Raw genomic sequence first — 13,374 nt, forward strand, 5'->3', positions numbered from 1 at the left:
GGTACTAGATAACTGTTACAAATACATAGATATATTTTTTCATACATATTATACAGAGTAAAACACCCAGACCGATACAAACAGTCACACTCTTGAATACAAATGTTCATGCCGTGCGAGGAATCGAACCCGCGACCATCGGAGGTAAGGCGGTTTGTTAACATATAATAGTATATATAGTAGTAAAAGCAAGTAAATAAAATGACTTAAACTTAATAATAACAACAGATCGATATACAAACAATTTTTTATACTAATAATAAATCCCCTCCGATCGATCCCCCGTCCAATTCAAACGGGGATCGATATTACGACGGCCTGAGCCGAGGTTCGAACCCCTAGTGGTGCCCTCAGACTAAAGTCGTATCCGTCAGGCAGGAGTTGGCCTTCCGCCGCTCCATAAGTCCTTCCGCGGGTTTGGAGTGCCATCTGCACTCACCCCCTAACGTCCGGTGAAGCTGTAAAGGCCAGCTGCGGCCTACAGCATTAGAGTAGTCCGAAATAAAAACTATTCGTTTTTTTATATATAAACCATAATGCAGTGAAATTACAGGAAATGAGGTACGTTTTGCAATTTGATTTATTTTATTTAACATATATATATTATATCAATTCGCAAATATTTCTGTAAGTGAATTGTGCATAGCACTAGCGTCTATAAATATAGGTCACTTGTCTCATAAACGTATTATCTAATCTCACTATCTATCTACATTAAATAGTTTCTTATCTATGTATTATATGTGATCGCAGTGTATGCCAAAATACATACATTACTATATATATGTTGTATGTTTATCATATCATAATACTATGTTATTTTGGACGATTTAGAGATAGCAGTACTTATAAAATACTTACGACTAATATTGTTTTTAATACAATATTAAATATAACCTATAAAATAAATATCAGACATAGACACTCGTTTAACTAATGTTATTTTTTATACTACGACGTTGACAAACAACAATACGGCCCATCTGATGGTAATCGGTTACCGTAGCCTATGGATGCCTGAAACACCAGGGGTGATTCCTTCTTGAAAAACCCCTTGAAAAACCCCATGCTGTAGTCTTAGAGTAATTCATTTTATGGAAACTGCGGAATGTTTTACAACAAACTAAAAGAGAGAGAAAACTCTATCTGTCTCTCTATTCAATCTATGAGATAATATTTCAAAGATCATAGATCAGATAAAGATTCAAATGTTTTATAACTTAGTTTCTTTAGAAATAAAGCTTATTACAAAATTTATGAGTTTATAAATAACTATAATGTTTTTGTAGAAAAAATTTAATTAAAATTCATATCATCTGCTTCTTCCTTATCCCATTTATTAAAAAATAAACTTCATATATAGATAGATAGATAAATTCTTTATTCACAATTACTGACACATGACATACATGAGATACAGAAAAAACACGAATTAATAAAAGAAATGTAGGTGGAAGCAAAAGTGAAAAGGCAGTCAACTCAGCATAATGCTGCAGATAACTTTGCAGCGCTGATATTCTGTTGGCTCCTTACTTTACTATACTTATTACTAAAAAATTACATAAATATTAAACTTCGAGCTCTTTATCAAAATATATAAAGTATGAATAAACTGTAAATAATGTGATGATTATGTTATTATACTACATAGCGCTGACAATATTATATGATTGTCCAAAGAATGAGTGCGATTTTTATGGTATTGCCTTTTCCTTGTTAACGTGTATTTACTTAGAACAACGATTATTTATAAGAGCAACACACAAGTTTCTTGCTCGTTCTTCTTATAATGAGTCTGCCTTTCGAATGAGTGGAAAATTAAAAATAAATAAGAGTATTTAAAAAGTGTTTATATTAAATTTATTTGATAAAGAATTAACTATTTCTAAGATAATATTTCAAAGATAAAAACTCTAAGAAATACTACGCGCAATAATAGAGAATATACAAAACTACGCTCGAAATAACTACACTCATTCACACATAAAAACCGTGCTCATTTTGACAGGTGATTTTGACAGGTGATTGTCAACATTTGTCAAATCAATGTCAAATTATTCTTTTTTAACACAAACGTGTTGGTAATACATTATTGTAACTATTTCTTAAAATTACCTGTGTAAGAATATATAAGTTCGCGGTCCACTGAATCCTGAAGGAAATTGACTTTCAGCCATATTCAGTGGAGCCTCGGTGGTCTAGCGGTATAGCACGCCCCCCTAGAGCCGATGGTCGCGGGTTCGATGGCCGCACGGTAAAAACATTTGTTTTCATGAGTATCATCTTTTATATCGGTCTGGATGTTTCTTTTATTTATTATGTAAGTATTTACAATTTGTTTTCTTTACTTAAGATACTATATAACTCATAAATACTTAGATTTTTTGCATACATATTATATACAGAAAACACCCAGACCGATACAAACACTCATGAATACAAATGTTTATACCGTGTAAGGAATCGAACCTGCGAACATCGGTAACAAAGCGTGTGCTAAATCGCTAGACCACCTTCCGTCCAATGTCCTATCACCGTTCCACAACATTGATCAGCACGATGTGCTCTCCACGGACGACGAGTTGGGGTATATGCCTGGTACATTCCCACAGTCCACCGCCCACTGGTGTCTCTGTTATCCTGGGGACTGGTGATATAGCTGCAGCAGAACCCTTGGCAACTGGCACACCTGTCAAGTTACATCACCAAATTATCTATAGCTACATTTAAAAGAGGGGTTTCTTGTTAGGGTCTTATAATGTCTTATTTAAAAGAGCAACACGCAAGTTTCATGTTCATTCTTCTCGTGATGAGACAGCTTTCCGACTGAGCCGTAGATGTAAAAAAATGTGATGACTATTCAAAAGTGCTTCAATGTAAGTTTATTTCAATTAATGATTTTCTATTCTATTCTTGGATTGTTCATACGATAGACGTTTTTTTTATACTGAAAATTGACTTTTCAGTTACAGAGGTCATCATTGTTAGAAATGTACCATGTTAAGTCGACCGCATGGAATGTCCCGTCAAAATCGGACTAGTTGTTTAAGAGATTTTTTGATGCAAGTACCTTAGATACGTTTACAAATTTTTCGGACTACTCGAATGCTGTTATCTGCAGCTGGCCTTTACAGCTTCATCGAATGATAGAGGGCGAGAGCAGATGGCACTCCAAACCAAGGAAGGACTTATGGAGCGGCTGAATGGCAACTCCCGCCTGACGGATACGACTAGTCTGAGGGCACCGCTAGGGGTTCGAACTTGGGCTCAGGCCGTCGTGAATTCAATCCCCGTTTGAATTGGACGGGGATCGATCGATGGGGTACTTTCATGCAGTTAGTGATAAGCTGTTAATTTGAAATTACAAAAAGACACTTAAATTTGTTTAAGTTTAAATGCACAATATAAAACAATGTGTACATATGTCGGAATTAACACCGGAAGGCGTTTTGTACCGGCCAATCATTGGCCAAATATATAGGAAGGCGGTACATCTGTATACATATACATATATATATATATATATATATAGTACATAGTATCACTACGTCATAACAGCCGGTTTCCAACCGAAAAACTGGTGCCAACTGTACAAATTGGCGACGCACTGGCTGACCTCACATACATACACATATATATATATATGGGTACTAGATATGTGAGATAAATAGATGGATATTTTTGTTTGTAAATAAATACATATTATACATAGATAACACCAGACCGATACAAACAGTTATGCTCATGCATACTAATGTTTGTACCGTGGAGGAATCGAACCCGCGACCATCGGTTAGTAAAGCGGTATGCTACGCCACTAGACCAACGAGACTGTCAATATATATACAATTTTAAAAATAGAACAATACATTTAGTTCTAAATACAAAATACAATTTACAATTTATTTTAGTACACTAGTATTCTATTGTTACACGTATTGTTATTGAAATAAAAATAGAAATAATCTTTATTCAAATAAACTCATTACAAGCGCTTTTGAATAGTCATATATTGATTCTACCACTCATTCGGAATGCAGATTCATCACAAGAAGAATGAGCAAGAAACTTGTGTGTTGCTCTTTTGAATAGATGTTTCTTTTATATAAATAATTACAGTATAACAAGTAAGAGGCATGCGATTATCAACATAGAAATCGCTACGCACTAATTATTAGTGCAATCAGATAATATTGTCAGTGCTATGGATTTAAAGTTTTTCTATAAAAACATTATTATCGTTAACGAATTCTTCAATATTATAGTAAGCTTTTTTGCAAAGGAATTGTTTTAAATGACATTGAAACCTTTTTTCAGGCAGACTTATAACAGACTCTGGTATGAAACTACCTTATCATGTTTAATACGTTACGAGCTACTTCCTGCGATCTCGTCTGCTTGTTTAAAACAATAGAATAGAATAGAATAGAATAGAAAATCATTTATTCAAATAAACTTACATTGAAGCACTTTTGAATAGTCATAACATTTTTTTTTAATCTACCGCTCATTCGGAATGCTGTCTCATCACAAGAACAAGCAAGAAACTTGTGTGTTGCTCTTTTAAATAATTTATTCTTACTTACAATTTAAGTTTAAGTGTGTGAATACAAACCACCAATTAGCACTAATTCAATGAAATAATAAAATAGAAAAAACATTCAATATACAACAACCGGTTAAACAATTCATCATCATCATCGATTAGAGCAGATCAGTCCATACAAGCAGCACCCGTTCACGAGTATGACGTATGAGCCAGCCACCATTGCGGTCGACCATATTTTAGGGAGCCCAATGACCCGGCCCTCCACGCCGCCACAAGTCTGGACATTTTAGTGGTTATAATGATAACCATAGACAATTCGCACATCGCCATCTAATCTCAAGCTAAGGGGCCATAGATTAATAGTGCAGCGGGGAGGAATTGGATTGTTAGTAATGTGTACTGATGATCCCATTGCTAACAATGTACCATGTCAGGTTGACCTCCACGCGGTTCTCCCTGAAAACCATCGTGATAAATACCCGGTGAATTTTTATTTATTTTATTTGTTTCACTGACATTATTATTATTTTTTTTTTTATTAACATGTATTGACTTCAGCTGCGATTTGATACAGCAGAAGTTTCTGTAGGGCTAGTTGTGTTTCACTAGGTGTTTATCATATATATTTAAATAGATGACACACATATACATATTTACATTATTTATATAATAAATAGTTTATGTTTATATATACATATATAATAATAATAATAATAATAATCTCAGGACAATTCACACAGCGCCATCTAGACCCAAATTAAGCTAGCTAAAGCTTGTGTTATGGGTCCTAGACAACTGATACAAATACATAGATATTTTTTTTTTCCTAAATACATACATATTATACATAGAAAATACCCAGACCGATACAAACAATCATACTCGTGAATACAAATGTTTGTGCCGTGCGAGGAATCGAACCCGCGACCATCGGTCGTAAAGCGGTATGCTAGACCGCTAGACCACCGAGGTCGTCTATAATATTATATTTTATGTATTTACGCATTTATAGTCTTATGTGTTATTTATCTTTTTTAAATTATTCACTATTGTTTTAGCAAGTGCATCATAAGAAGTCAGAGTTTCCGGCTTCGTAATGATACTGGTCAACTTGTAGGGGGAGTCAATTTTATGCATTCGGCACACTTGTTCATGGTCGTAACGGGCACTTTCAAAAATAGGACAATTAATATCCGGTGAATTTGTCACGATGGGCTAACTGACCTGACCTCATGCTCATCTTATCATCCTCCACTGGTGCCCCGCCAGCGTAAACCGTTAGCGCAGGCGGGTGCACCATTCCATTATCATCTCCTAAACAAATAGTGCAGCGCGGTGCACCGCAGACAGATGTACTATTCCATTGTCATTATTATTACATAGTATAAAACAAAGTCGCTGTCGCTGTCTGTCCGTCCGCTTAAATGTTTAAAACTACGCAACGGATTTTTTTTTTAATAGATAGAGCGATCCAAGAGATAGGTTTATATGTATAATACATGTACACCCAGGTGAAGCCGTAACGAGTAACTAGTCATCAATAAAAAAATACATAAATAATCACTTGATTATTTATGTATTATTCGCACTAACTATAGGTACTTACCTATAGTTAGTGCGGCCATATGCAGAATTAATAAAAAAAAATGGTTAGGTACCATAAACAAAATGTCTCCCGCGTCACAACGCCGCTCTATTGCCAACTGTGCAAATTGTCGACGTCAATAATTATCCAAATATTTTTGATACAATATCAAAAATAGAACAAATTATTTTCCTCTGAGTAATTAATTCATACTTCAGTGTATTAATCATAATTTATTTTAGGAGCTTACAAATGATATTGACTTTGTCTTTTGTATTGCAACTTGTTGAGATTCGACTCAAAAAGACTTGTATCCAGAACCGTAAAAGATTATAAAAAAAACATACACATTTCAATAAATAACCCTGGACAATTAACACAGCGTCTAGTCCAACGATAAGCAGAGCTTGTGTTATGTGTACTAGACAACTGATACACAAATACATAGAAAACACCCAGACTTATACAAACAATCATACTTATGAATACAAATGTTTGTGCCGTGCGAGGAATCGAACCCGCGACCGTCGGAAGCAAGACGGTGTACTAAACCACTAGACCACTGGGACTGTCAATATAAAGTTTGTTTAAATATTTCTCTAATTTTAAACAATAATCATTTATTACGCTATTGAATCGAAAAAAAAAGAATAAATGTCAACTTAACAAGAGATTCTGTCTACAATGTAAGTGACTGACCGTGAATATAGATAGAGTTAACAACAATAGAAAAGGGCTACATTTGTAAAAGCATTTGAAATTAAAGACAATCCTTTTTTTTTAAACTTTCGCGTTTAGTACACTTCTATACATATAAATAAAATTGGAGTGTCTGTTTGTAATATTAAAGTAACCGTTTTTTACTACATGCATATGAATATAAATACAGTACATACACCAAAATAACATTTTTTACAATTTTTATCAGTCTGTCTGTTTGTTTCGGCTAATCTCTGGAAATGGCTGGACCGATTTTGATGGGACTTTTATTGGCAGATAGCTGATGTAATAAGGAGTAACTTAGGCTACTTTTATTAAATAGTTAAATTCCACGCGGACGGAGTCGCGGGTACAGCTAGTAACAAATAAAATAGAAATAGGCTTCTCATACCCATGCCTGGAGGTATTTTCCTTTTTCGCGGTGCTTTGCGCTTCCAAATTTCTAGTACATCAGACAGAGCCAGGTTCCACTGCTTGTCGAAGGCTATGAGGTTTGCATGCAGCACCCCTCTCACTCCAGTCGCATTGCGGGTTATTATCTATCATAACAAAATAATTAAATTTAAAATTAGAATAATAGAATAGAAAATTCTTTATTCAAATAAATTTAAAATGAAAATATGATAAAATCCTATCATAAATAAAATAAAAATAAAAATTAGAACATGAAATTCTTTATTCAAATAAATTTAAAATTAGAATATTTCAAAATAAAATAATATTCTTTGCACGCAACGTCAGTAGATGGCGCTGTACAATAATTGGATCTCGCTGTAATTTGGTTTTATTGAAATATCATATCTATTATTATTTTATTATTTATTTTATTTTTGTGCCCAGATTGAAACCAACCAATAAAACCAAAAAAACTTCGTACACCTTGTGGTTTCAACAATGTTTATGTATGTACGTAAGAATTATAAAAATACAACAGAATTCATAATGAAATAAATAGAAATAATCTTTATTCAAATAAACTTAATATAAGCACGTTTGAATAGTCACATTTTTTTATTCTATCTCTCATTCGGAATGCAGATTCAACACAAGAAGAATGAGCAAGAAACTTGAGTGTTGCTCTTTTAAATAAATATTGTTTTAATTAGATTTACATTAACAAGGATTAGGCAAGCGACAATCAACATAGAAACCGCTACGCACTTCATCTCTAAAAACAATGACTTGTAATTTATTTAAAATTATTTATTAAGTATTTTTGTGAATGGCTTAATGAGAACAAAGTTTTATGACATTAAAGATTTAGCACATTTTACTTCCGTTGGTCGCGGGTTCGATACCTCGCACAATACAAACATTTGTATTCATGAGTATGACTGTTTGTATCGGTCTGGGTGTTTTCTATGTATAATATGTATGTATTTACAATAAATATCTAAGTATTTGTTTCAGTTATCTAGTACCTATAACACTAGCTCTGCTTAGCTTGGGACTGAATAGACTATATTGTCCAGGGTTGTTATTATTATTATTTATATCTATTATTGTTTGTTACAGATGTGCAGTGTCAGGACAGTCCTCACCTAATGTGTTCAAATACAACTCAGCCTTCCAGTATATAGCAATATTCTACAAATTATCCTATCGGTATGTTTCTTTTTATATATTTTTATAATTTAGTTTCCTTTTTTCCTCGTGGAATTACTTTTCTTTTAGTTATATAAATAGAATTTGTCACATAAAGTAACTTAAGTAACTCCTTATAACATAACTTATTTGGGAGTGAAAGTCCAATCAAAATTGGTTCTGCGGCTTCAGAGGTCAGCAAAGACATAGACGAAGTCAGAAAAGTTTAAATTTAATTTGTTGATGTAGACCGTATCCTAAACACCAATTTGGCGTTATAACTCCATGGACCAAATGATTCAATAATACATGCATAAGGCGCATTTCTGATCGGGTCCAAATCATTTCACTTCTTTACAGAGAAGCGTGTATGTCTCTGCTAAAAACAAATCTGTACAGAAACGAAAATAATCCGGTCGGAAAGGCGCCTTCGATCTGCGACATATTAAAGGAAGATATCTCGAAAGTTCTGTCAAGGGAAACTGGTCTTGGGCCATTGATCTCCACGTAACCTAGTGTCAGAACAGTTGTATTACCTTTAAACCCCGACTCTTGACCAAATAAGGTCAAAGGACAGTGGTGGCAAAATGGCGCCACTCGCACTTCCGGATGGAAAGTTGTTCTGGACTGCAAGGTCGAAGCTTGTGAGGACACTGTAACGCTCGTATTTAACGCTTACGTCATGCCTGCTTACAATATTGCTTTACCAGATATGGTATAACCGAAGATTAGATATACAACACCAAATATAGAAAATTTTGTAAAACAAGACAACTGTAGGTACTACAATTCGTGAGGATTACAATTATTTGCAGTCATTGTTAAATACAGAAGAACTCTAAAGTATACAATCTTCAGCCCATAGGTTTTGTAAAACCAGGAATTTGTTATTTGAAGAGTTTAACAAAAGCAACGGATTTCGATCAATGGCAAATCTCCATACGAGTTGATGTACATTTTAGAGAAAATGAATATGTAACTACTGCTTGTCATCACAAGGATACCCCAAAAACTATACAACAAAAATACAATGTCATAAAGTACTTTGTATTATTTTAATTGGTCCGTTTAGGTCGCCTGGGATCTGGAGTCTGGTTGGTACGAAGCTTATGACTCCTCCAGTAGAGGTGGTCGATTATCAGCATTGAAAATTTGTGGTTTCACAATGCTAATAGCAGCGGAAATAAACAAAATAATATAAATCCATTAAGTAATGAAATAGACGGCAAAATTAAATCTAATTCCATAAATTATCCTTTAAATTAAGTTAGACAACTTATTCGACGGCTGCAAAAAGAATATATAAAATTGAGTGCATTGTTTTTGATGTGGTTTGAAAATAACAATCGCGTATTAATAACAAGCGCTGCTAGCGGTGGGCGTGATATCCCTACCACCTGTCACCGCTTGTTGCTGTCTACTGTCCTCGCTACGATTGCTAAATTGCTTGCATCAATGCTCTTCCTACTATGCAGTTCCCACGTCATCGCTATTACTTTGTCTAGTCCTTCATTTTCCCTTTGAACTTGTCCTTTTCATCGGCGAGGACTTCTGTTGATTACTATATTGTTTTGTTTGTGGGAAAACGCATTTCATTGTTTGCTTTTATTGCATCATTTATTTATCTTACTAATATTATTTTGAAGGTAACTGTAAATTTTAGTATTTTATGAACATGATAAAACAGATATAATCTAGGGGTCACCAGTGGAAGATGTTAATAAGTATGAAATCGAATCGGTTAGCCTATCGTGGTAAATATATGAAGAACTCATTTCGTTTACTAGATGGACCATATTTACGTAATTGTACACATGGAAATACATATGTCATAATTAAACATCACTAATCTAATAAATTAAATCTAACACTTAGGAGTATCGCCCTTAGTCAAAATCTTCTTTCTCCCGTTTGTTACGAGTCCATGGATCTTCTAATTTGCCTTGAGTTAAGGAAGTAACTCGAAGACCAAAGTTTGACAATATTGCTAAATAATGTTCACCAGAAACGAACGGCTCCACGTGTCATTGAAAATAAAATTGTTTTAATGATGCAATTGTAGTAATGTACGTTCGTTAAAAATTAATTACTAATTAATTTAGGTATTCAATATGTTATGTTGTAAACATTTATTGGTATGTAACTTTGATAGAGTCTTAGTAATGTATTTTATAAGAAGTTCTGTAATTATGTTCATAATAAAATAAATTCGTTAATGTCCTATCAGAAGCTGAAAATATTTAATCATTTTAAATTATCTAGAATAAATATAGATGGGTATTCTTATAGACTATAAGGAATAGCTAAGTTGGTATTGAAACAAAATACTTTTCAATAACCGAATACATATATATCTTAATAAATACTAAATACATCATTCATACATTCGTAGAATTGATCATGATCAACTCTACGACAACATCTTGCCAGGGGATCCCTTGGCCAATACCATGAAACCGCAAATGAAGAATATAAATAGCATTGTTGTTGCGTAATATAATGTAACTGGACCGTGCCCAGCGCCCTTCGCCTTGGTATCTCGGAGCCAAATGTCTCCGGCCATGACTGGTCTGTTTATCTTAAAGTGTAGCAGATTGAGTAGAACAAAGAAATGCGGAAAACGATTGTGTTACTTAAAATAATAACGTGATTGAAAATCTTACAAATTCCACAGATAACGGATCCACTAACATATTGAGAATGGTCAGTTTATAAAGAACTAGCGATACGTTCCAGCTTCGCATGGATGCATTATAAATCTTTGAACTTCTCGGCTTGTTCTATACTATTACACGCATGTATTATATATATAAACCTTCCTCTTGAATCACTCTATCAATTGCTGTATTAAAATCCTTTACGTAATTTAAGCTATAACCGTCCAGACAGCGGCGGCAAATTGAAAGATTAAAAATACGGACGTAAGAAGTTTCATTTGGATTTGAATTTTAAGATTGGTCTTGATTTTGGCTAATAAAGCACTGGGCCCAATTTCTCCTCATAACAGAAAGAGCTTACTATTACCACGTTGGAATAAACAAGTGGAAATGACCTTAATTAATTTGTAGAACCAAAACATTTTTAATGTTTATGACCTCCCTGTATTATAGCATTACTCGTTTTTGCTTATGCATTTACGTATGATATTACATCCAATTACAGTGAGCCAGTGAGCATAACAATTACCGAGATACTATTGTAAAGTATCGAACGGAAGGAAAAACGGTCGGTTTCGTAAGAGTCTGAAGGTTGCAACCATGAACAGATCACAAGGTAAAGGCTTCGATCGTGATTCCAATGCGAGATTTGAAGATCAGAAATTGGGCAATATTAGAAGTGTCTATGAGCGATACGATCTTCTGATCTGCGGGGGAATTTTGTTGGGTTAAGATCTAGATCTAGCATTGAACGCCTATAATCTTTGCGTCTTTAATACTGTTAAATCGTACTATAGGATGATGTTTAAGATTATGTACATTTAAAGAAATGACTCAGCCGGTCGAACTCAATTGATCGCATCATGTCCTAATTTGAATCCAACAGATAAATCGCACTGATCAATCTAAATTAAGGTTATGCGTTAACTTTTCGGGATCTATATTGGGAATTCTTTAAAATCTAAAAATGAAATGTTTATTCATGTAGGTTACTACTACAGGCACTTTTGATAAGCCAAATCTATATCTTTATTACTCAGCTAGACTCATCTAGCTAATCTAGCATATTAATTTCTCTCCAAAGTACAAGCACGACCATTAACGTTAGATGTTCATGAGAGTAAATCTATAAAGGACATTGATAATATGTTCCTTCAAAATTGACCTTTATCAGTTGAATAAGGCCAAGAGAATCTTTGAGTGTATGATTGGGATATACTTGTAGTAGTAATGGCGTGCAGGGCCAAATCCATTAAATGACTTAAGAGTGGGAATTGATAACAAGAGGGTTAGTTAAAAAGCGATACAGAGCATTTATTATAAGCATTGCAATGTACGTAATGAATCATCTATAATAATGACGACCGCGGCGATCTAGCATATGGCGGTCGCAGGTTCGATTCCTGGCACGGTATAAATTTTGTATTCATGAATATGACTCTTTGTATCTGGGTGTTTTCTATATAGTATAGTTATTAGTTGTCTAGTATCCACAACACTAGCTCTGCTTAGCTTGGGACTAGATGGTGCTGTGTGATTTTTCCAGGGATATTATTATTTTTCTAATATTATAAACGCGAAAGTTTATGAGTATGGACGGATAGATAGATGGATGGAAGTTTGTTACTCTTTCACGCAAAAACTACTCAACCGATTTTGATGACACTTTACTATAGAACAACACTACAAGTAATATAGATTAGCTTATACATCAGAATAACATATAGACTCCAAAATTTATGCCGTTGAAACCGCAGGCACAGCTAGTTGAATAGCTATAGCGAGTTGGATTTGAAATAACATTCAACAACACAATTCAAAAACACATAGGCTAGAAATTTCATGCAGTGAAACTGCGTGCACAGCCAGTTACTAATAATATAGCAAAAACATTGCAGACGACATTATAAAATCTAAATTCTTTTGTAAATTTAGACTCAAATAATCCTCAAGCTTTTTTCTTTGTAAACCACATCCAATTACAAATCTCTATTGTGCCTAGTACCAAATAATGATCTTCAAATCTCAGCTCTCATTAAATTATCACGGCCATCAAAACAGGATGATGGATTATAAAGGTTATTTGTTCTGCATCGATATATTTTCCTTCGACTACAAATTTTCCTTGTCGAGTTGCAACTGCATGTACTGTGGTACACAGTACGCATGCGGCCCTGTTATTACCATTACCAGCCCTTGGTTGGGTACTACTTGTTGCAAGGTTTAGGGCCTCCGAAGGCGTTAGAACATCAAGGTCTGCTTTTTCATTTTAGTTTTTA

General features: G+C 34.1%; 2 protein-coding genes across 3 annotated transcripts in view; one reads left to right on the plus strand and one right to left on the minus strand.

Annotated features, from left to right (window-relative positions):
* Positions 1–13,374, plus strand: part of LOC131846178 (ecdysone-induced protein 74EF) — a 276,899-nt gene that overhangs the window by 53,611 nt on the left and 209,914 nt on the right. For both annotated transcript variants that reach the window (XM_059195419.1, XM_059195420.1), the window contains exon 2: positions 8,370–8,459. The gene's annotated coding sequence lies outside the window, so the exon portion shown is untranslated. The remainder of the gene's footprint in view (positions 1–8,369; positions 8,460–13,374) is intronic.
* Positions 1,993–13,374, minus strand: part of LOC131846179 (U7 snRNA-associated Sm-like protein LSm11) — a 39,820-nt gene continuing 28,438 nt past the window's right edge. The window contains exons 3-4 of the mRNA XM_059195422.1: positions 7,246–7,393; positions 1,993–2,689 (exon numbers count right to left, since the gene is read on the minus strand). Of these exons, the coding sequence (XP_059051405.1) occupies positions 2,532–2,689; positions 7,246–7,393 (306 nt within the window). The 3' untranslated portion in view covers positions 1,993–2,531. The remainder of the gene's footprint in view (positions 2,690–7,245; positions 7,394–13,374) is intronic.

This window comes from Achroia grisella, unplaced genomic scaffold (assembly GCF_030625045.1).
Source record: "Achroia grisella isolate CSIRO2021 unplaced genomic scaffold, CSIRO_AGI_Agris_v1 utg503, whole genome shotgun sequence".
NCBI classification, from domain to species: Eukaryota; Metazoa; Arthropoda; class Insecta; order Lepidoptera; family Pyralidae; genus Achroia; species Achroia grisella.